Source organism: Petaurus breviceps, unplaced genomic scaffold (genome assembly GCF_028583685.1).
Source record: "Petaurus breviceps papuanus isolate PSGF00001 unplaced genomic scaffold, PetGlider_PUasm1.0 125, whole genome shotgun sequence".
Classification (NCBI taxonomy): domain Eukaryota; kingdom Metazoa; phylum Chordata; class Mammalia; order Diprotodontia; family Petauridae; genus Petaurus; species Petaurus breviceps.
The window spans coordinates 5,367,064-5,392,489 of NW_027185653.1; the positions used below are offsets into that span (position 1 = coordinate 5,367,064).

Consider the following 25,426-nt stretch of genomic DNA (forward strand, 5'->3'; position numbering starts at 1 on the left):
TGAAGTTACCAGGACCACAACTACCACACCGACAAGAAGGGCCCAGCTTTTACCAAGAGGCTCATAGTCTTAAAGAGAAATAGAAAAAAGATTCTTGTCAAATTGAGAAAAGTGAGGTAAAGGAATTCATTACCCCAAAATTATGTATGGCTTTATTAGTGTCAAAAACTAAGATACCACCCTCCTTTCATTAGGCACAAATCTATTATAAGAAACTTTTTGAAAACATGGCACTTGATAGGTAATATATACTAATAGCTTTTTCAAAATAATGAAGATTACCATACTGTAGCTATTTTTACTTGTTTTTTCCCCATTGACCATGTCCTTTTTTTTTTTTTTTTTTGCTTTTTGGAGGGCAGTTGGGGTTAAGTGACTTGCCCAAAGTCACACGGCTAATTAAGTGTGTCAAGTGTCAGAGGCCAAATTTGAACTCTGGTCCCCCTGACTCCAGGGCCGGTGCTCTATTCACTGCTCCACCTAGCCACCCCTCACCATATTCAGAATAGATTCAGAATGGTGAAAATTAATAGATCTTTTATACTTGCATATTTATTAGCCTGAACTTTTGCGTAATGATGGCTATTTTTTCACATTATACAAAATAACAATATATAGGATATATTAATTTTTCAGAATTTGATTTTTCATAGAGAAGTCTCTCCTACCACAGAAATAATAAGGATGGGTTGAAAGTCAAATGACAAATGTTATTGGATAGAAGATCGAGTCATCAGTGTGTCAGGAAAAGTGTCATGGGAAAGAGTCATGCAGGAGGACGTAAAGACCGTATCTTCTTCAACTCTGTGTCTCCTGGGACCTGCCGTCATGTCCTGCACCAGTCAGTGCTTGCTCAGTGTTTGCTGAATTGGACTGATAGTGGAGCTAGAGAACTGGAGAGCCAGGACCCCAGGGCAGTTTAGCAGAGTCCTCTTCCTTTGAATATTTGTTAAAAAGAAAAATCCAAACTTATCTGAGAAGAAGACTCTTGTCAAATTGCTTTTCCATCAAAATTTGGATAATACATTGTTTTATAATCCAATTCCATCAATAAGCATTTGGTAATCAATAAGAAAATGGCAGTGCCATACACTGCATTATGGAGGAAACACACATACAACACCCAGGAGTTTACAATCTGCTGAGGATTAACAACATGTATATAATTTATTTAGACTTAGAATTTATTTTTTCATGCAAAAACATTTAAAGAGTAATGGTGAGATCTTTCTTACATGTGATATAGCTGGATATAAGTAATTTGAAATTTTGAATTTCTATATAAAATTTTAAATTTAAAAAATCCAGTACATTACCTGTATTTTTTGTTATGTTGTTCACAGTGTCATTTAAATTTTGAAAAAGTATTGGGTTGCTAGGGGACTTAAAATGAATATTAGAAAGTTGAGTTATAGGTAAGGGTGATTTTGAATGACATCTGTCCCTGTAAGGTGCTGTTTTGATACTGTAGTTCTTCAGGGCATCTGGAGAGCTACACCTTGTGATATTCTCACATTCTGTGAAATAGAGAGAATAAGTTATGAGATAATGTTGATAGGGTTTATTAATGGCAATTTATATCAACATGTAGCTTTTTTCATCCTATGTCAACTCATATTCTCCTCATTTTTTAATAGTGCTTTTTTAAAGGGAATTTAATATTCACTTACCTTCAATTTCCTTAAAATAAAGGGGAAGCAATTTATTATAATTTATATTTAAGTCATACAGTAGTAAAAACTTGGAACCAGAAGGAAACTGGCACATCTTCTCAGTGTTTTCACTTTATTAATGAACATACAACTTATCTTAGTTAAGTGCTTATCTAAATTCACATAGCTGGTTGGTGGCAGATGTGAGGCTAGAGTCTAAGTCTCTGACATCTATTACAATGTTCCTTCCACCATACCATACTGGGGTTTCTTTGGTTTGATTTGGTTTTGAGGAGGGAGAGGGATGAGACCTGTAATAAAACTAAAAGGCTTAAAGAATCGTTAACTGGGGCACTAAGAAATTAGATTGACTTGCCCAGGGTCACACAGCCATTGTACATCCAGGGCAGCATTTGGACCTAGTTTTTCCTGATTCTAAATCCGCTCTCTGTCCAGTGTCAAGCTGCTTCCCTTTATTACCTTTATTCATTCTAATTTTCATTAAAATAAAGAATTTATGTCAGTCTATAAAGACAGCCTGGTCAGTTGCACAGGTAGAATTGCTGCAGATACTTAAATGAGCAGATAATGGTTAATAATATGCATTAGTTTGCAAGTCTAAAGTTCACCATAACATATTTCTGTACAGATTGGGTGACATAAGTCATTTTTGGCTACATGAATAAGTGGAGGACTACCTGCTCCACACGTTGAGCCAGTTCATGTTTGCTCAGACTACTGTTGGTGTCATAGCAATTAAAATCGTCACCAGAAAATGTACTCACAGAGGAAGACTTTGGTTACATTTTCTTTTGCCAATTTTGAAAATTTTTGTATATGGGTGAACGGAGCCAAACATCTGATCCAGGAATCAGACTGTCCTAAATAAGTTAGCTCCAGGCTTTGCAGAGGCCAGTCCTAAATGTCTAGTCCTGGTTTTCCTGTTCATGCAGCTGTAAATCAGAGCCTGCTTGGTATCCGGAGATCCAGGACTGTGCCTGTTCTGGGATTCTAGCCAGAAAGTGTCAGCTCTCCCATACATTTTAGATACTATTCTTAGGGCTTGGAAAATCATCAAGGCCATGATCGTCGTCAAGGCCTAACACGGACATCACTGTCTGGCATCTTCAAATTGAACAAAGCAATGTTAGAAAACTAAGTGACCTATAATTACCTTCTTTGTTTCATTACTCTATAAAAGCCTTGCTCATGGTATCAATAAGTGGATTACATTGATGATCTTGCCTGGACCACGATTACAAATCACACTTTCTGAGGCTAGTGTGTTGGTTTAAAGCTGGCTTCAGAAACCACTCAAGTTAACTCTACATATGGGAAGTACCCTTGAAAGTTTCTGCTTTGTTAAGAGTCAAATATTTAATTTATTTTTTAAAAATGATCTTGATAAAAGGCAGATCTTTAAATTTCTGTCCACTCTGTGAAATAGATACATGCTCTCAAAAACATTTTCCTCAAAAAGTCTCACTGAAGCAGTTTGTAACAGTTTCATGTAGCTAAGAAGAAAAATTTTATTCTATTTAAATTTCAAGTTGTACCAATAATAACTAGGCGATAGTAATATCTCTGTAATTATAAAAATGGTTGTCGTATGGAAATGTTATGGTATGGAAAAAATAATATGTCACAAAGTTGCTTTTTCCTGGGGGTGTGGAGGAGGTAGGAGTCCTGAGGGCTTGTACCATTTTTGTAAGTCCTCTCTCAGCTTCAGGAACGGAGGCAGGAGAGCACATGGCTTTAGTTTATTGAGTAATAGACTCTAGAATAGGCTGGTGACAGAAATACTGTAATTACCAGTAGGTGACAGCTAAGAAACTGAGTGTATTTTTGACATCAAGCAACCCAGAAGTTTTTAGCTCACCACTTTGGATCGAGAGCAGTTTTTTTTTTTTAAGCAATCAGGGTTAAGTAACTTGCTCAAGGTTACACAGTCAGTTATTATTTCTGGGTGTGGTGCTGAGTATCTGAGCCGGGATTTGATCCAGGTCATCCCAACACTGGAGCCGGTGCTCTTACTCGCTGAGCCACCTGGCCGCCCCAAGAGCAGTTTTTTTTTAAGCAATTTGGGTTAAGTAACTTGCTCAAGGTTACATGGCCAGTTATTTCTGGGTGTGGTGCTAAGTAGCTGAGCCCAGATTTGAACCCTGGGTCATCCCGACACTGGAGAGCCTGTGATCTTACTCGCTGAGCCACCTGGCTGCCCCTCAGAGCAGTTTTTAAAAAGAATAATTAGAGTTTTGTGAGAAAGGTGCTGAACTACCCATTAAGCTTGAGTTTCATTTAAAGTGACATTAAAATATTTTTAAACATAGAATCTAATTCTGAGTATGCTTCTTTTGAAATAAAGTTATATTTTAAATAACATATCTTCAAAATCAGGATATACAAAGTGTTCAGCTTATACATATAGTTCAGTCTATATAACTAAAGTATCTGTTGTCACTAACATATCTCACACAGGAAGTAAAAAAGTAAAAAGCAATCCCAAATTCCAAAGCAAGAAGCATAAATACATGAAATGCAAGCAGTATCACACAAAGTGAATTTTTGTTTGAGTCAAATAGCACCTAATTTTATGTACATATTCATGTTACTTTGTTATTCACAGTTTCTGTTTTTCAAAGTATTTTCTATCCAAATATGAACAAATGAACTGTTTTTATATAATTTGATTTTATGTAAGTCTTCTAGGGAATGACATATTATTTTTGAAATATCTTAATTTCTGTAACTTACCTAGCATTACTTTTGAGGTATTTAACCAGTATTGTAAATTCTGTAGACTACAAGAGCAGTTCCATGGATTTCCATGTAAAATTATTTTTTCCAGTTGAAATTGTCTTGGAATATCAAAATAACTTATCATATTGTCTTGCAAATTCAAAGCCATCAGGTTTTTTAGAGGTATCAATGTATAAGGATTCAGTTGGGATATTTTGTTTTGGCTAAGACACAATTGTTTTAGTTTGTCTAATCCTACAAAAGCATCCTGTTCAATTGTTTTGATGGAGTTGCTGCTGATACTTAAAAGTTCCAGGTTGGAAAGACTGCCAAAAGTGTTATTACGTAGGAAAACAATTTTGTTGTTGTCCAGATTGAGTTCAGTTAGCAAAACGTATGTCTGAAGAGTACTTATATCTCTCCTGTTCAGAGTGATTTGGTTATAACTGAGATCAAGTACAGTAGTATTTTTACTTATATTTTGTGGAATTGAAGTATGGCTCTTTGCAGTGAAATTATGACTGCCATCCTAAAGAAAGAACAAAAGCATATTAACCAGAAAGGAATGAACAGACTCCCAGAAGATCTCAGAAGACAAATTGTTCCTGAAACATAGGGGAAGGAATTGGTTTTGAATCGAATAATCTATTGGTATTATGGACTTTAAAATGACAAACCATTTTCCTATTCTAGACTGATTTTCCAAAGGATTCGGAAATCATGCATACATACAAACCATAAAAGACACAATCTGATTTGTTATACTGATAGAAGAGGTGATAAGGTGAATCCCAATTTACTGGACTGGTTTAACCCTTGATGAAGCTGCATGTGCCCTCTAGTCCTTCCCTTGGGATGTGCTCTGAATTGTTGCTGAAATGATATTGCAAGAAAGCAGAGCACAGTAAGTCCATCTTCTTTCCTTTCTAGCCCCTTGGATAGAAAAGCCTTGAATATAACTCAGAAAAAAAGAGTATTATGTTTATTCAGTTTCTCTTACATTCCACAGGGATGGTGGCTCTTTCTGAATCACTCTTCTTTGATACAATCCTTAACACACACCTTATCAGCTCTTTTATATCAGTTTAACCAGAATCAGCCTTGTATGATCTGTATATATGCAGGATTACCAGATCATAGGGAATACCAGTCAGGAGCTTCTGTGTCATCTTAGCTCACGACCAACCCCACAGGAGGTAACACAATTCAGATCCAGTCCATTAAATCAGGGGGTTGTTCTCATCACCCTCACTATAATCATATACCATAATAATACTATTATTGACTTTTCCACGAGAAACGCTCTGTAATACGTGGGTATGTCCCACTTAAAGGGAACCCTCTTTGTGGAAATCCACACTTAATGAACATATAATGAAAAATAAACACATAATGAAAAAAATCCTTTTTCACTATACCCAATAGCAAAATGTACAGAAAGGGACCTTACCATAAGTAATAAAATTCTAAGAAAACACAAATATCAGTTTTGGCTTCGGAATATTTTTTTGCAATAAATAGATGTTTTTAAAAGGTTTCTTGTATTTATGAGTAAGATGTGTATTTATGCCTTGGAATCCATTCCAGAGCTGTTTCCCCCTTCCTTTCTAAAAGAACTTCATTTCTAGTTTCAGAATGACAATCCATGGAGAAGTGCAGACATTTTTATGTCCACATTTTTAGGAACCATAGCTATTGTAAAGCAAGTCTTTCAAATCAGATCATAGTTCACAAATATGATTTTGAATATATTTTTATATATGGGTTTTTTTAAAGACCAGTTTAAAAAACAGTTGATTGGATAGGTCAATAATAACTTTCAGAACCCCTGTTTAGATAGGTCATTGTTTTACTGTTCTATTCCTATAGAATATTCAGCCAATTTGACTCCTTTTTAATGGTTTACTGATGTTTTAAAAATTATGTGACTATCATTTCACAGTGGCTACCTCCACAGAAAAATCTTATCACATGACGAAATACAGTTAAGCAATTCAGAGTGCCATATTGATCATGTCCAACAGCATATATACCTACAGCCCACCACATTTCTGCCAAGAAGAGGAAGGTGCTTCATAATTCCTTTGGAGTCAAGATTGGTTAATACATTGATCATAGTTTTTATGAATGATTAATTTTATGAATGATTTAAAATGTATTTTTAAAACTCCATTAAAAAATTCATACCTCCCATTTCAAAACTTACTATTTTAAAAGTACAGCTTAGTCCTGTAGCTAATAGCGAGAGTTCCCAAAGCAAGATTAAGATGCCTGTGATTCTCATCTTTAGAGCCTAAAAGAAAAGAGGTTTTTTATTTTATATAAAACCAAGGTTCTTGTAATTATTACAGTAATTTATTTAGCTTTGTTTTCTTAGATTGTTTTAATTTTTTTCCTAAAATGCACAAAACAACAGTGACCAATACTTCACCAACCTAGTCGTAAAAAAATAGTAATAATCCAATATCCTAGCAAATAGCAAACAGAGTATAAGCTTTTTATTAATATAGTTCTTGTTAAATGTATTCGATTAGAGTACAGGAGCTTTTAAATAGTTGACACATTTTTACATAGATGATTCTATTCATTTTAAGTTATTTAGGAAATGCATTTTGTTTATGTGAAAATATGCCTTTTCACATTGGGAAAAAAGTCCCATGATTTCATTGATAATTGAACATATGCTGTAATGGGAAAAAGTATTCAACTTAGATTCAAGAGAGACCTGTGTTCAAATCCCAACTCTAACATTTATCAGTTCGTGACCATGGGCAAATTAGTCTCTGAAACTTAGATCTTTAAAAATGAAGACAAGGATTACAAGTTCATCATGAGAATAAAATTAAATAAAGTATTTTAAAACACGTTATGAACCTTAAAGTACTATGCAAATGTCATCAATCATGATTGTAATCTTTATTGTTATTATTATCTAGTCAATGCAAATATATAAGTACCTATGTTCATATATGTTATATGAGTTTACTTCAGTAAACTATAGTAATATATATTTCAGTGGATTCATCCTTTGGATATTCCCTGTATTGGTGCAGATCATTATACTTACATCCTTTCTCGTTCTGTGAAATTCTTACTAATTTCTTCCCATTCTCTACAAAGGCTCTTCCCAACAGTCTGATAGCCTTTGTTTTTTAGTTCATAGGGTGATAGGTCTGGAGTTGAAATGTACCTTCCATGCCAAATAATTCCCCAGCCCCTTATTTTATACATAAAGAAAACTGAGTTAAGAAAGTTTCCCAAGGTTACACAGCTGGTAAATTGAGAGGCAGGATTTGAACACATTTCCTTTGAGTTCAGAAACAGGGAGTGCTTTTTTTTTCGCTCTGCCATAGTTCCTCCATTTCTATTATCCCTTCATTTTCATTACATGACTAACCTACCTTCTTTTCTTACATATTTCCTTGATAATGTATTTTACACCACTTGTAGACTAAGTCATTATTAATAATATACTGCAACCTTCTTATATGCACAAAAGCTTCTATTTTTATCTTTGGATAATATGGAATTTTTATTCTTTGGAGATTGTGGTGTTCTGTGATTTACATCCATATAACATCACTGGAAGATTACTTCAGTATTTAGGGCTTTAGTTATTCTCCCCAATTATATGGATCAGTGTCATCAAACTTAAGTAAAAAAGAGAGGCCACTAACCATACATAAGTATCCTTGTGGGCTGCTAATTGTCTTAGAAAACCCTATATTAACTTCATCAGTGTTCTATTGTGTATTTTGTTTGTTAAATATTTCCCAATTACATTTTTTTATTAACATTATTTTTGGAGGGGGGAAAGGTAAAGCACTTGGGGTTAAGTGACTTGCCCAAAGTCACACAGCTAGTGTGTCAGTTGTCTGAGGACAAATTTGAACTCAGGTCCTCCTGACTCTAGGGCCGATGCTCCATCTAGCGCCCCCCACCCAATTGCATTTTAATGTGGCTGTGAGGACTGCATGTTTAACATCTCTCTCATAAATTGCAACCTATCCATACTTCGTCTTGTGCAACATTGTCCATATCATCTGATAGTTTCCCCTTAGTGGGTCCAATCAGGAAACCCTTGTTTGCTGAAATATTGTATTCCAAGCCCTCTCTCCTTTTTTTAGTGCTGGCTTTTAAATTTTATATGATGCCGACTATGGCTCCTTGGTACCTGAATTCTTCCTTTCTGTCTGATTGAAGTATTTTTTTTTCTTTCATCTGGAAGTTCTGGATTTGGTCTGTGATGTTCACAAAAGAGTTCATTTTGGAGTTTCAGTAAGTGACTACTGGATTCTTTCTGTTTCTGCTTTGCCTTCTAGTCCTAAGGAATGTAAACAGTTTTAAAATTTCTTGAAATATAATTAGGTTCTTCTTTTTTGGTCATGGCATTTAAGTAGTTCAGTGATTCTTAAATTTTTCCTTATGAATCTTTTTTTCCAGGTCATTTGTTTCTGTGATGAGAAATCTTAAATTTTCTTCATTTTTGTTCAGGCTTTTGATTTTGTTTTAATAATTTTTTGTTGAAACACGGAGTCATTGGCTTCTTTTTGGTCCATTCTAAGTTTTAGAGAGTATGTCATTTGAGCAAGGTTTTGTAATTCTTGCACCTTTCTGATTTATCTTTCCATAACTCTCATTTAAATTCCATTTTCCCCTCTCATTTCATTGATTAATACATTTTAAACTCTTACTTCACCTCTACCACAAATTCTGCTTGAATTTGTGCCCAAGCTACATTTTTTCTTTGAGTCTTCGCTTACACATATTTTAGAGTCAGTCTTTTCTGGATTTGTGACTTGAAAATCCCTGTGACTTTAATAGCTTAAAAAAACCTTTTATTTAATACTTTATTTTTCCCCAGTTACATCTAAAAACAATTTTAAATATTTGTTTCTAAAACTTCCAATTCCAAATTCTCTCCCTTCCCCCCTCCCCACACCCATTGAGAAGGCAAATAATTTCATATAGGTTATGCATGTGTAGTCATACAAAACATATTCATAATGGTCATATTGTAAAAGAAAACAGACAAGAAAAAAAACTCAAGAAAAATAAAGTAAAAGTACACTTCAGTCTGCATTCAAATACAAACAGGTCTTTCTCTGGGGATGGATAGCATTTTTCATCAGAATTCCTTCAGAGTTGTCGTGGATCATTGTACTGCTGAGAATAACTAAGTCGTTCATGGCTGATCATCTTACAGTATTGCTGCTACTTTGTACACAGTACATTTCGCTTTGCATCAGCTCATGCAAGGCTTTTCAGGTTTTTCTGAGAGCATCCTGCTCATCATTTCTTATAATACAATAGTATTCTATCATAATCACATCCATAATTTGTTCAACCATTCCACAACTGATGGACATCCCCTCAGCTTCTAATTATTATTATTTTGCCTTTTTTTTTTTGGAGGGGGGAAGGCAGGGCAATTGGGGTTAAGTGACTTGCCCAAGATCACATGGCTATTAAGTGTTAAGTGTCTGAGGCCAGATTTGAACTCAGGTCCTTCTGACTTCAGGGCTCCAGGGCTGGTGCTGTATTCACTGTTCCACCTAGCCTCCCCCAGTTTCTAATTCTTTACCCATAGAAAGGAGCTGCTATAAATATTTTTGTACATATAGGTCCTTTTCCTTTTTGGTTTTTATCTTTCAAGAGTCAACTCAGATCTTACCTTCTGCATGAGGCCTTTGTTAGAATAGTGTTCCATCCCCCTACTGATGATCCCTTCCTTATAAAATCTTCACTATATATTTATGTATTATTTTCACCATATATTTACATATTATTTTCCTCATTAAGATGCAAACTCTTTGAGATCTAGGACAGTGTTTTTGTTTGTCTGCTTTCCCTTTCTTTTTATGTTGAATACTTAGCATGGTGCCTGGCACTTACTTACATTCAGTTTGAAACGTCCATTAGGCATTTGGTGTTATAGTGCTAGAAAGCAACTGGGAATGAATATGTACATTTGAGAGTAATCTGCATGGAGATGACAGCTAAATAATGTGAGCAGATGAGGTGTCCAAGTGAGAGAGAAGAGAGCCCAAGGCCTAGAGTACATCCAAAATTAGGGACAGTGAGGTGAAAGCCTGCAAAGGACAGTTAAGAAGGATTGGCCAGGCAGGTGGGAAGTGAACTGACAGTATGAGCAAAAGCTCAGAGAAGCAAGGGGATGCAGGAGGAGAAGATGGTTGACAGTACCAAATTCTCAACAGAGAAATCAAGGAGGAAGAAGACTGAAAAAAGACCCATCAGATTTGCTTATTAAAAGCTTGTAGGGGGCGCGGCTAGGTAGCTCTGTGAGTAGATCACCGGCCCTGGAGTCAGGAAGCCCTGAGTTCAAATCCGACCTCAGATACCTAACACTTACTAGCCTTGTAACCTTAGGCAAGTCACTTAACCCCAATTGCCCTGCCTTTCCCCCTCCAAAAAGCAATACAAACAAAAAGCTTGTAGAGACACTCAAGACAAAAACCCAAAAAAGAATGATTCAAAAACAAACTTTGTAAACAACTTTTGTTAACAAAAAAAGAAAAACCTCAAACAAAAACAGTTTGGGCAGAAATTCCTAGGAGAGATGAAGCAAGAGTTTTAAAAAAAGAGTTTAAAATGTTTTGATCAATGAAATTGGAGCTCTAGAGAGGAAACATTGGAAATGAGAGCTATGAAGGGAACAACTTGACACTAAACATTATCCAAACAAACTCCCTGATTAGAATGAACCAAAAGAAGCCAGTGACTGAGTCAACAAAAAATATTTTAATTAAATCAAAAGACTGAAAAAGATAGAAAATCTAAGATTTCTTATAGCAAAAATAACTAACTTGGAAAACAAATTGAAGAGAAAAATATTTAAGAATTATTGGACTACTTGAATTCTATGACCAAAAATAAGAGACCCTAGACATTTTTTTTCAAGAAATCTTAAAAGAAAACTGCAGAGATTTCTTTGAACTAGAGGACAAAATGGAAATAAAAGGAATCTAGTGGTCACCTCCTGAAAGAAACTTCAAAATAAAAACTCCCAGGAACATCATAACCAAAATGCAGGGCTTCCAAGTGAAAGAACAAAAATACTTATTGTTAGTGAAACTGTGAGCTGATCCAACCATTCTGGAGAGCAATTTGGAACTATGCCCAAAGGGCTATAAAATGTGCATATATGAATGCAATGAAATACTACTGTGCTATAAGAAATGATGAACAGGCAGACTTCAAAAAAACCTGGAAAGATTTATATGAACTGATGCTGAGTAAAGTGAGCAGAACCAGGAGAACCTTGTACACAGGAACAGCCACAGTGTGCGATGACTGATTTTGATAGACTTAGCCCTTCTCAGCAATGCAAGGGCCTAAAATATTTCCAAAGGACTCATGATATAAAATGCCATCCACATCCAGAGAAAGAACTATGAAGTCTGTATGCAGAGTGAAGCAGACTATTTTCTTTTTCTTTTTTTCGTTTTGTTTTTTCTTTCTCATGGTTTTCTCCCATTTGTTATAATTCTATACAGCATGACTAATGTGAAAATATATTTAATAGAAATGTATATATAAAGCCTATATCAGATTGCAGAGGCCATCTTGGGGAGAGAGGGTTGAGGGAGGGGAGGAGAGGGAAAACATTTAAAACTTAAGGAAGTAAATGTTGAAAACTAAAAAAAAATAAATTTAATTTAAATATATTCAATTGTGCAACATCAGAATGGGAGAGGAAGAACAGACAAAGCTTTGTATGAAAAAAGGCACAAGACTTTTAGTGAAAGACTAATTTAATGAGTCAATAATATATCACAAAAAGCTATTATGTTATTAAACTGTAGTAATGGAAACATAACATACCCAATGAGAATAAAAAGAGTAAAAATATTTCAAGCAGCCAAAAAGAAAGAATTCAAGCCACAGATAGTAGTATCAACACATGATTTATAAAGGACCAGATTCTGGAATATGTTATTTCAGAAGACAAAAAGATACAGACTTGTAGCCAAGAATAATTTACCCAATCAAACAGTATAATCACACAGAGGAAAAAATGAAATAAAGGACCACCAAGCTTTCCTGAGGAAAAGCTGTGAAGAAACTTAGAATCTGAACACTGGAGTAAAGAGAAATGAAAAAAGGTAAACACAAATGGCCAATGAGAAAGGACAAAGCAAGGACAAACTGTTTACAATCTGATATGGGGAGATGATAGTGTGTCCCCAGAGTTAAATAGAAGCGGTTTAGACAAGGCCTGAGAGTGGTTCTATCATATGCTGATGCTGTTGACAAAAGGGGAGAAGAATATACTGGTTAGAGGGGGAGAGAAAGGAAGGTTAGGGAAAATTATCTCCCATGATCCTTCAGGGTGAGCAAGTAGACGTCTACCTAAACAAGGGGGAGGACCGGGTCAGCCTCAGACTCATCTGAACTGTTTGGTTTGTTTGTTCAGTTTACTTGCAACACTTTTATTTTTCTTCACACAATGATGTGTTGGGCATTCTAATTCTCACCTCAGTGGTAGGAAGAAAATGCACATGCATCCATGGGCGTGCACACAGAGTTGAGTACAGAAATACATTTTACTTAACAGGAAAATTGGAATGAAAAGGGAGAAGGTGGGATTGTAATGAGGGGAAATTATGGGAGAGATTAGGCCTAAGTAAAAAAAATTCTAAGGCGGTTCAAACATATGGCTCTTTTTGAAGTAGCAAAGACTGTAGCAAGATCTGAAGGGTGCCTATACATTAAGGAATGGATGAACAAATAGTATATAAATGTGTTGGAATACAAAATGGCAAAAATAAACAACTTTGAAAGAATAAGGAATTCTAATCAACTTTCATTCTAGAGGACTAATGGTACAATATGGGTACAACTCCTGATAGAGTTTATCTTGTGTCGTACACAGTAACAACCCTCTCTCCCCAACAGTAACCCTGATAGAGACTCAGGGTACAGACTGAAATATATTTGGGGGGGAATAGCAAATTCAGAAATTTATTTTGGCTTAATTGTATATGTTTTTATTGGGGGATTGTTTTCCTTTCATTCTCACTTGGGGGTATGGTAGGATAGGGAAAGAAGACGAATCTTTTACATATTGAAAATATATTTATATATACACATAGAAATATTTTAAAGATCACTGGCAATTTTGGAGAGACTTTAGTTGAGGGAGGAGGTCAAATTCCAGATTTTAGAGGGTAATAATTTCTCTTTTTTTGCCTTTTGGAGGGCAATTGGGGTTAAATAACTTGCCCAAGGTTACACGGCTAGTTTTTTGGTGTGGGTGTTAAGTGTCTGAGGCCAGAACCAAACTCAGGTCCTCCTGACTCCGGGGCTGAAGCTTTACTCACTGTGCCACCTAGCCGCCCCCTTAGAGAGTAATAATTGAGTGATAGGAAAGAAAGTAGAGGCAGAAAGTATTCAAATATACACACATACATTTTTTACGGAGTTTAAGAAAGAGAAGAGACACACAGGATAAAAACTTGAGATAGTAGGCTCTGGTGAATGGTTTTTAAGAAATTTTTCCTATTGGTAGTACCTAAGATTTCCTACTTAATTTTCAGTCAGATACTTCTAAATGCAGTCTAGTGTACAGTTTTTTTTTTTTGCTTTTTGGAGGGCAGTTGGGGTTAAGTGACTTGCCCAAGGCCACACAGCTAGTTTTTGTGTTAAGTGTCTGAGGCCAGATTTGAACGTGGGTCCTCCTGACTCCAGGGCCAGTGCTCTGTTCTCTGTGCTACCTGGCCGCCCCTAGTGTATGGATTCTTAACCATTTTTCTTTGTTGTGGACCTCCTTGCCCATTGGTGAAGGGTATGACTCCTTTCTAAGGATAATGTTTTTAAATGCATAAAATAAAATACATAGACTAAGAAAGGAAGCCAATTACATTAAAATAGCTGATCAAATTTTTAAAGAACCCAACCTAAGTTGATGGACCACAGGTTGAGAATACTTAGTCTAGCTGGGAGCACAATATTTTTAGATTAGATACTGAGTCTATAATGTTCAGGGATTCCATTGTTAATTAGGGTTCAGAATCTTTTGCTACATTTAGAGATAGTAAAAATTTCCATTTTTAGCTTCCTTTAATATTCTTTTACTTGTAAAAAAAAAAACTAAAAGGGTTCCCCCCCCCCCCTTTTTTTTCTTTTACCATTTGATTTTTTTTTTGGCAGTGTATGTGGGGAGGGGGTTAGAGTAAATACAGTTAATAGAAGAACATCAAAATGTTTCTGCATCTAGTTATAAGGCCAAAGGATTTAAAGCTGGAAGAGACCTTTGAAGAAAGGTAATGAACCCCTCTCTCTGAATCCTCTCATCTTATAGATGAGAAAACTGAAGCCCAGAGAAGTGAAGTGAAGGTTGCACAGGTGGTAAATAGCAGAACAAGGATTTGAACTCAGGGGCTCTGACTCCAAATCTAATGTTAGTAATGTACAGAAGATCACAGAGGCAGTAAGTAGTAAACATTTGATAAGAAACTAAAACTAATCACATGGAAATTTAGGGGGTTGTCCTAATAATCAAATTATATTGACTAATGAACCAGCATGTCATAAAATATTGAACCAGGAATCTGTTCTTTTGGTGACATAGACATAGTTATTATATTTTATATTGTCACAAAAGAATAAATTTCATCACTAAATAACCCACCGCTACAATCATATACCATGATTTTATTTTTATTCTACTTAGTCCATTTGAAATAGCCTTTGCATATATGAACTCAATAATATTGGTCATTTAGAATAATTTTTATTACTCTGCCTAATTCTGTTTCTTTATACATATCCTGTGTATTATATTACTTCAAAAAGCTTTGTATACATTCAGTATATGTTCAGTGAGAGACAAAAAACAAATGTTTTTTGCATTCTATTTTCAGGTACAAATTCCTTTAATCTTTTAGTTGTTTTATGTAAAAAGCTATTGTTTAATAAAGATAAGTAGCAACAAATATGTTTGGGTAAGTAAAATGGATTTTTTTAGTTAACAAATTTGCTTAACAAAAATTTAGATCATTTAAATTCAAAAAATGCTTTCTATATGCCTAACAAGTTTCAAAAAAACAAAGACATTTGGATTGTTTAAAAAAGAGTTTATAAATCTTGTAGGAAAAAATCAAAACATTGAGTTTTGCAAAACAAAAGCAGTTCCTTTATATTCGTGCATAATTTTATCAGGAAATTGTTCCCTTAGCTGCATCCAAGGTTCACATTCCTTCTGGGTACATAAAAGTGCAATTATATTTCTGGCCTGTTGCTAAAAAAAATTGTTCTAAAATACGGTTAAGACGATAGTAGGTAGTTATTGTATTTTTTAAATCTACAGGTAGTATAGGCTCTTACCTTTACTTTTTCTTGGGAAATGAGGTGTATCGAGATCTTGTATTATTCCTTTTCCTCCATTAAAAGAAGTTATATGTTGTAACAGTATTTCACTTTGTCTTAACCTTTGGACTTCACGATTAAAAAAAAAAAAGAGAGGCCAGAACTTCTTTAGCAAAAGATCGACTAGAAGCATTGTTTCTTAAGATCATTATTGTTAATTGTGAATCATGTTAATGTTTCTAATCACTAATGAATCATCTCTTTGAATAATTGATATGTAAAAATAACATAACCATGAGAAAAGTCATACTTGGAATATATAGATGCCACATTACTTAATACTGTGGACCTATGATGTTTTTGAATCTGTGCTATGAGGAAATGCTACCAAGTTTCTTTTCCATTTAGTTTCACTTTAGCAAAATGCTCATTTTTATGGCAAAGGGATATAAGTTGTATAAACATATCGTGATGTAAGCAGAATTGTACTCATGTTGTGAAAGAAAAAAGAGCCCTGGGTTTTAATTTGATTTGCACTCTGTATGGTCTTTGTGTGACCATCTGAAAGTTATACAGCCTTCCTATTCTGCAGTTCAACCATGATTATCATTTATGTATTGTAGACATATGAGAAGTGAACATGGGCAAACAGAGGAAATCATAGTAAAAGTACAGTGGATCCAAAATGTAAAAGTGCTGGGCATTTATGCCTGAGTGAGTGAAATGTGGTGAAAAAATATCTGTTCAAAGTAAACTGGGGCGGGATATGCCTTTGTAGGATAATGGAGGTTCAAGGATATAGATCTAACACTTTTCCCATTGTAGATTTAAGAGTTGTGAGGGGCCTCTCCCAGCTCCAGCCCCAGCACCGATAACATGGCTAAACGTACCAAGAAGGTCGGAATTGTTGGTAAATATGGAACACGTTATGGTGCATCCCTCAGGAAAATAGTGAAGAAAATTGAAATTAGCCAGCATGCCAAGTATACCTGCTCCTTCTGTGGCAAAACCAAAATGAAGAGACAGGCTGTGGGTATCTGGCATTGTGGATCCTGTATGAAAACAGTAGCTGGTGGTGCATGGACCTACAATACCACCTCTGCAGTCACAGGCAAATCTGCCGTCAGAAGACTGAAGGAATTGAAAGACCAGTAAAATCTTATCAAATATCTGTAGCCCATAGTCCAACAATAAATGGGGTTAATTTATTGAATAAAAATTAAAAAAAGAGCTGTGAGGGACCTTGGGAGTCATCTAATCCACTGACCTCATTTTTATAGATGCAGAAACTCAGAAAGTTAAGTGTCTTGCCCAGTATCACACAAGTAGAATGTGGCAGAAACTGGGATTTGAACCCATGCTTTCTGACTCAAAGCACTGTGCTCTTTCACAGTGAGCCACACTGCCTGTTAGTCTCACCCCTCAGTGGATGAGAGTGCTGCAGCACTGCTTGCTTCTGTACATCCTCCTTGTTCAGTACGTAGCCCAGGATCCATTCATGATCATTCTTTGTCTTGGACCAACCTTGCCACCACACTGCCAACCCCACCCTCATGCCAGCATGGCTCAAGTCTCCTCAGTACCCATCAGTGAGTAGTGAGTGATAGCTGCTAGTTGCCACTGTTCCTGCTCATTAAACACAATTAGACAGCTCTGTGCCAGATCTGGAACCTCTCCTTGACCTGATGCCCGGCTGCAGGCAGGCTCTCGTTTAGTCCCTGCCTGAGAAGTGCCCCCATGGAATGTTCGTGGTTAGACCCCATCTCTCTATATCCTCAGACCTTTCTGTCTCTTCCTCCTTGTGACAACATAGACTGGAATAATGACATAGATTGCTTTCTTGGATGTCTCAATCAGAGTATGACGTGGTATATTTTTAGATCTTTGTGGAGTAGTTGGATGAGCTTGGCTATGCCGCTTCCTTCTGGTCTGCCCACTTGGTTGGTCTCCAATAGAGTGATTTCAAACGATAATATGTGTCATTTTCCATTTTTGTAGCTTACTCTTTGTATTTTATTGTACTGGGGGTGGTGGGGAGGAGGCCACAGCGATGAAGCAACTTGTTCAGGGTCACACAGCTACTGACTGTCTGAGGCTGACTTTGAGCGAGGGTCCTCCTGCCTCTAGGGTAGGTGCTCTGTCACTGTGTCAACTAGCTGTCACACTCTTTGTAAACTGAAATACGTTTTATCCAAGGATAATTTAGAACAAATATTAATCATTGTATTAGACTTGGTTTTTTTTTTGCTTTTTTAATATTGCTTTTATTTACATTATTGTAGTCACTGTATGTGTTATTCCTTTGCTTTTGCCTTTGAACTTGTTTAACAGAGGAGAAACATAGTTAGACTTGATCTTTAGGAAGATTATGGTAGTTGTGTAAAGGATTGAGAAAGGAGAAACAGGGTCAGATTAGGAGGTTATTGGCAATAGACCACATTAGAGGTGATGAGGTTCTGAGCTATCATGGTGGCGTATGAATAGAGAGAAGACAACTGCAACAGTAATTGCAAAGGTTGAATTTACTTTTTTTTCTTTAATTCTTTTTATTTTTGACATTTTTAAAAAATTCTGAGAACCAAATTGTCTCCCTAGATGCCACCACTTCCACACCCACTGAAGAAGGCAAGCAATATAATATCACTTATCTATGTGAAGTCATACAAAACATTTCCATATTAGCCATATTGCAACAAAAAAGCAACAAAAATTTAAAAAGTGAAAAAAGTATGCTTCACTCTGCTCCTATCTCTTGCTGCTGACTTATTTTGCAAGTATGCAGAAATGCTGATGATTCATGTAGGTTTATTTTTTATCCTACAATGTTGCTAAACTTGTTCATTGTTTCAAATAGTTGTTTTGGTTGATGCTTTCGGTTTTTCTCGTTCACAAAGAGTTATAGTTTTGTTTCCTCATTGCCTACTTTTATTCTTTCAATTTCTTTGTCTTCTCTTATTACTATATCTAGAGTTTCTAATATGGTATTGAATAATAGTGGTGATAATTGACATCCATGTTTTATGAACTCCAACCTCATTGGGAAGGCTTCAAGTTTGCCCCAGTTATAGATATTGCTTGTTTTTGGTTTTAGATAGATACTACTTATCATTTTAAGAAAACTTCAATTGATTCCTATGCATTCTAGTGATTTTTAAAATTAAATTTTAGGTTTAGTTTTAGTTTACATCATTCATTTCCACAAGATTTTGAGTTACAAATTTTCTCCCAATCTTTCCCCTACCCACCACCCCAAACAGCAAACCCACTGAATACCCCTCCCCCAATCTGCTCTCTCCTATATCCTCCTGCATACGTCCTCCAACTTTCCGGTAGGGCAGGATGGATCTCTATGCCCCAGTGCCTGTATATCTTATTTCCCAGTTGCATGTAAAAAAAATATATATATATATATATATATATATATATGTATATATTTTTTTGCCTTTTTTGGAGGGCAATTGGGGTTAAGTAACTTGCCCAAGGTTACACAGCTAGTTGTTTTGTGTGGGTGTTAACTGTCTGAGGCCAGAACCCAACTCGGGTCCACCTGACTCCAGGGCCGGCTCTTTACTCACTGTGCCACATACCCACCCCTATATTTATTTATTTATTAGTTTACATCATTCATTTCTAGAAGGTTTTGAGTTATAAATTTTCTCCCCACTTTTCCCCAACCCACCACCCCAAAACAGCGATCCCACTGAATATCCCCTTCCCCAATCTGCTCTCTCCCATATTTTCCCCCATTCCCCCTCCAACTTTCCAGTAGGGCATGGTGGATCAGTGGATCTCTATCCCCCAGTGTCTGTATATCTTATTTCCCAGTTACACGTAAAATAATAATAATAATAATAAATTTTAAACATTTGATTTTAAACCTTTGAATTCCAGATTCTTTCCCTACCTCCCTCATTACCCAACCTTACTGGGAAGATAAGCAATTCAATATAGGTTGTATATGTGTAGCTATGCAAAACATTAACACAGTAGATATATTGTGAGGGACTGACTATATTTCCCTCCATCCTATCTCACCCCCCACTAGTTCTATTCTCTACTTTGATCCTGTCCCTATTCAAAAGTGGGTGCTTCCAACTTCCCTCTCCCTAATCCACCCTCCCATCATCCCCTCTCATCCCCTGCCCCCCTACACTCCTGTAGTGTGAGATACCCTATTTAGTGTGTATATTATTCCTTCCCTAAGCCCAATTCAATGAGAATAAGATTGACTCATTCCCTTTTTCCTTATTGTTCTTCCCCTCCTTTGTAACAGCTTTCCCTTGCCTCTTCTGTATGAAATAATTTACCCCATTCTATCTCTCCCCATCTCCTCTCATTATATTCCTCTCTCACCTCTTAATTTCACCTTTTAAGTATCATCCCTTCCTATTCAATTGGTCCTGTGCCCTCTGTCTATGTATACCTGTACACATATATACACACACATATGTATTCATATACCCATATACCCTTCTATTTAGACATATATATGTATGTATGCATATATATGTATGTATGTATATATATTTGTATTTCATTCAACTATTCTCATACTGATAAAAGTTTTATATGTTACAATTATCATTTTTCTATGTAGGAATGTAAGTAGTTCAAGTCTGATAAATTCCTTATGATTTCTTTTCCCTGTGTACCTTCTCATGCTTCTCTTGCTTCTTGTATCTGAATGTCAAATTTTCTATTCAGCTCTGTTTTTATTTTCATCATGAATGCTTGAAAGTCCTCTATTCCATTGAATGACCATATTTTCCCCTGAAACATGATACTCGGTTTTGCTGAGTAGGTGATTCTTGGTTTTAATCCCAGCTCCTTTGACCTCTGGAATATCATATTACATGCCCTTTGATCCCTCAGTGTAGAAGCTGCCAGATCCTGAGTTGTCCTGATTGTGTTTCCACAGTATTCAAATTGTTTCTTCCTGATTGCTTGTAATATTCTCTCCTTGATCTGGGAATTCCAGAACCTGGCTATAATATTCCTCGGAGTTTTCCTTTTGGAATCTTTTTCAGGAGGTGATCAGTGGATTCTTTCAACCTCTATTTTGCCCTCTGGTTCTAAAACATCAGGCCATTTTCCTTGAGAATTTCTTGAAGGATGATTTCTAGGTTCTTTTTTTTTATCATAGCTTTCAGGTAGTCCAATAATTTTTAAATTATCGCTCCTTGATCTATTTTCCAGGTCAATGGTTTTTCCAAAGAGATATTTCACATTGCTTTCTATTTTTTCGTTTGTTTGGATCTATTTAATAGTATCTTGATTTCTCATAAAGTCGCTAGCTTCCATTTGCTCCAATCTAATTCTTAAGGAATGATTCTCTTCAGTGAGATTTTGAGATGCTTTTTCCATCTGGCAAATTCGGCTTTTTAAGGCATTCTTCTCCTCATTGGCTTTTTTTAGCCTCTTTTGCCATTTGAGTTAGTATATTTTTTTAAGGTGTGATTTTCTTCAGTCAGGTTGTTGACTCTCATTTCATAATTTTCTTGCATCATTCTCATTTCTCTTCCAATTTTTGCTCCACTTCTCTTATTTGGTTTTCAAAATCCTTCTTAAGCTCTTCTATGGCCTGTGAGCAGTTTATTCTTTTGATGGAAGCTTTTGGTGCAGGAGTTCTGACTTCGCTATCTTCCTCCTATCCCATGCTTTGATCCTTTTTGTCCCCCCAAAAGGAATTCTGTGCTTGCCTTGCTTCCCTAGCTTGCTCATTTTGCCACTCAATTACTTGACTTTTGAACTTTTGCTACCAGAGGGGGCAGATTTGTCCCAAATCACTGGGGTTTTCTCAGCTGCTGGAGCTATTATTTGGCTGGCCTCTCTGAAGCCTCCACATGCTCTGGCATGCTGGTCACGCACCCCAGAACCTCCACCCCAGACAGTGATCCAGATCCAAGCATGTTAAAGCAAGAGCAATTCCTCCTTAGACTGGTCACTTGGTCCCCCTACAGTCTGCAGGCCCCGAGCTCTGAAGTAGTCACATGACGGTAGTCACCACACCTAAGCCGCTTCTGCCTTCCAGGTAGCAGAGGCCGGACCGCACTCCTGAACTCCCTGTTCCCACAGTCCACTGACCTCTCACTTTGTCTTTGGCATTTATGGGTTGATAATTCTGGAAACTGCCACAGCTGTTGGTGATCCACTCTCCTGATGTCCCTCTAGCCCTCTACTGGCTGGTTGGGTTGCCTTTAGGCCAAAACCTTGGTCTCACATGGGGCTGGGCTCTGCTCCCAGTGTGCTGTGCTGGCTCCTTTTGCCTGTCTTCAGAGGGAGGTTAGTTTCTCTCTGTCACTTTGTGGGTTCTGTAGCTCTAAAGTTTGTTTAGAATCATTTTTTACATGTATTGGAGAAGGTGGAAGTGGGAGCTGTGCAGAAGTCCTGTTTCTACTCTGCCATCTTACTTCTGCCACCCTCTTTGATTTTTACTAAGAATGGGTATTGTATTTTATCAAAGACTTTTTCTACATCTATTGAATCTATCTCATGTTTTTTTGTTCGTTTTGTTATTGATATGATCAGTTATACTGATAGTTTTCTTTATAATAACCTCCCTGCTTTCGTAGTATAAATAAATTCCATCTGGTCATAGTGTATGATTTTTGTGACATATTGCTGTAATCTCCTTGCTACCATTTTACTTAAATATTTTGCATATCTGATATCCATTAAAGAAATTGGTCAATGGCTTTCTTTCTCCATTTTTACTCTTCCTGGTTTAGATATCAAAACCACATTTGTGTCAAAGAAGGAATTTGGTAGGGCTTATTCTTCACCTGTTCTTCCAAATATTATTTGGAACTGTTTGTTCTTTAGATGTTGATAGAATTTGCATGTGAACCAATCTCTCCCTGGGGGTGTTTTCTTAGGAAGTTCATTGATGGTTTGTTCTATTTCTTTTTCTAAGATGAGGTTATTTAAGTATTCTATTTCCTCATCTATTAATCTGGGTAATTTATAGTTTCATAAATATTCATCAGTTTTGCTCACATTGTCAGATTTATTGACATATAATTGAGCAAAATATTGCTTTTAATTTCTTCTTCATTGGTAATGAGTTCACTCTTTTTATTTTTGATAAGTAGTATATTTGGTTTTCTTCTTTAAATCAAATTAAGCAGTGGCTTATCTATCTTATTTTGTTTTGCTTTTCATAAAACCAGCTCCTAGATTTATTAGCTCAATAGTTTTCTTTCAATTTATTAATCTCATCTTTGGTTTTCAGAATTTTTAATTTGATGCTCAATCGGGGATTTTTAATTTGTTCTTTTTCTAGTTTTTGAAGTTGCATGCCCAATTCATTGAACTGCTTTCTCTCTCTTTTATAGGTGTGTGTTTCTAAAGATATAAACATTCCCAAAGTACTGCTTTGGTACATACCACTCATTTTGGTATGTGGTTCCATTGTTGTCATTATTATTATTATTATTATTATTAGCCTTTTGGAGGGCGATTGGGGTTAAGTAATTTGCCCAAGGTTACATGGCTAGTTTTTTTTGTGTTAAATGTCTGAGGCCGGAACTGAACTCAGGTACTCCTGACTCTGGGGACGCTTTACTTACTGTGCCACCTAGCCACCCCTGTTGTCATTATTTTTAATGAAAATATTGTTTCTATGATTTGTTATTTGACCCACTTGCAAAGGTTGATTTTGCAGAACGTGATGGGCGTGGGAGTCCATGGGAGATAGGAAAAAAGTTATAAGTGACTTCAAACTTGCAATCCTGGCTAATGAGAATCTTGGTGGTGTGCTGGAAAGAAATGAGGAAATGGAGGCATGCTGTGCTCTAGAAAGAAAGATAAATTAAATCTGTTTTAAAAATAATGAGTTTGAGATGCTTATGGGATAATCAGCTGGAGGTTTGTCCTTTAGTGGTACAGGACTGACTCTCAGGAGAGATGGAAACCATCTGCATAGAGATAACTGAAGCCATGGAGCAGGTCCTACGAACTTCTTTCTGGATGTTTGCCCTAATTTAAAAAAAAAAATTTTTTTACATGGGAGTTCTGAATCTTGTCTCTGCCATTATTTCAACTTTTCCTTTTGTGGTTCCTTTCATGAAACAATTGGTAGATTCCCTTTATCTTTACTTTGCCCTCTGGTTCTAATAGATCTTGGTAGTTTTCATTTAAAATTTCTTGAAATGTACTGTTCAAGCTTCTTTTTCTGTCATAGTTTTCAGAGTCTAATGATTCCTTTTTTTTTGTTTGCTTTTTCTACCTACACAGAAGCCAGTTTTTGATGAAATCATGTTTAGTCATGTTTTCTTACCAAAATCCAGGGTTTTTCTAAGACTTTGTTATTTTTTCCTGAGTTAATAGATTTTATTTATTTTTAGTTTTCAACATTCATTTCCGCAAGATTTTGAGTTACAAATTTTCTCCGATCTCTCCTCTATCCCCCCCACCCCAAAATGGCAAGCATACCAAATACACCTTCCCCCAGTGTGTCCTCTCTTATATCCCCCCATCCCCCTTTTACCCCCTTCTTACTTACTTTTTTGTAGGGCAAGATGGATGTCTGTACCCTGTTGTCTGTATATATTATTTCCCAGTTGCATGTAAAAAACAATTTATTTAATTTTTGTTTTTAAAACTTTGAGTTCTAGATTCTCTCACTTCTTCCCTCCTCACCCACCCCCAGTGTGAAGACAATATAGGTTATACATGTGTAGCTATGCAAAACTTTTCCATAGTAGTCATATTATGAAAGACTAACTATATTTCCCTCCATTCTATCCTGCCCCCCATTTATTCTGCTTTCTCCTTTGAACCTGTCCCTTTTCAAAAGTGTTTGCTTCTGAGTACCCTCTTCCCCAATCTGCCCTCCATTCTATCATTTTCCCCCCTTATCCCCTTCCCCCCTACTTTCCTATAGGGTAAGATACCCAATTGAGTGTGTATGTTATTCCCTCCTTAAGCCAAGTCCAGTGAGAGCAAGTTGACTCATTCCCTTTTGCTTCCCTGATCTTCCTCTCCATTGTAACAGCGTTCTCTTGCCTCTTTTATGTGAGATAATTTACCCCGTTTTATCTCTCCCTTTCTCCTTCTCCCACTATATTCCTCTCTCACCTCTTAATTTTATTTTTAAGATATCATTCCTTCATATTCAACTCACCCTGTCCCCACTATGTATACATATACACACATATACATGCATGCACATATATACACACACATACACCCACCTATATATACATATATGTATATATACCTACACACATATATAAATTCCCTTCAACTATTGTAATCCTGAAAAAAGTCTCATGAGTTACAAACATCATCTTTCCATGTAGGAATGTAAACAGTTCAACTCTAATAAGTTCCTTATGATTTCTCTTTCCTGTTTACCTTTTCATGCTTCTCTTGCTTTTTGTATTTAAAAGTCAGATTTTCTCTTCAGCTCTGGTCTTTTCATCTGGTTCTAGAACATCAGGGTATTTTTCCTTGATAATTTCTTCAAAGATGGTATCTAGACTCTTTTTTTGTTTGTTTTTTGCTTTTTTGGAGGGCAATTGGGGTTAAGTAGTTTGCCCAAGGTCAACGGCTAGTTTTTGTGTTAGGTGTATGAGGTTGGATTTGAACTCGGGTCCTCCAGACTCCAGGGCTGGTGCTCTGTTCACTGTGCCACCTAGCCGCCCCTAGGCTCTTTTTTTGATCATGGCTTTCAGGTAGTCCAATACTTTTAAAATTATGTC

General features: G+C 36.2%; 3 protein-coding genes across 4 annotated transcripts in view; 2 read left to right on the plus strand and 1 right to left on the minus strand.

The window, feature by feature from the left end:
* LRRC19 (leucine rich repeat containing 19) overlaps window positions 1–15,838 on the minus strand; it is a 20,275-nt gene extending 4,437 nt beyond the window's left edge. Inside the window, 5 exon segments of the mRNA XM_069090434.1 lie at window positions 2–68; window positions 1,317–1,517; window positions 4,407–4,920; window positions 6,598–6,684; window positions 15,741–15,838. Of these exon segments, the coding sequence (XP_068946535.1) occupies window positions 2–68; window positions 1,317–1,517; window positions 4,407–4,920; window positions 6,598–6,675 (860 nt within the window). The 5' untranslated portion in view covers window positions 6,676–6,684; window positions 15,741–15,838.
* IFT74 (intraflagellar transport 74) overlaps window positions 1–25,426 on the plus strand; it is a 155,777-nt gene that overhangs the window by 55,511 nt on the left and 74,840 nt on the right. The window lies entirely within an intron of this gene.
* On the plus strand, window positions 16,372–16,937 carry LOC138163210 (large ribosomal subunit protein eL43-like). Its single transcript, XM_069090727.1, has one exon. It carries the CDS (start codon window positions 16,599–16,601, stop codon window positions 16,875–16,877), a length of 279 nt encoding a protein of 92 aa, XP_068946828.1. The 5' UTR covers window positions 16,372–16,598; the 3' UTR covers window positions 16,878–16,937.

Excerpts from the sequence above, each read along its gene's own strand:
- LOC138163210 (XM_069090727.1), top strand. The coding sequence starts at position 16,599 with ATGGCTAAACGTACCAAGAAGGTCGGAATTGTTGGTAAATATGGAACA.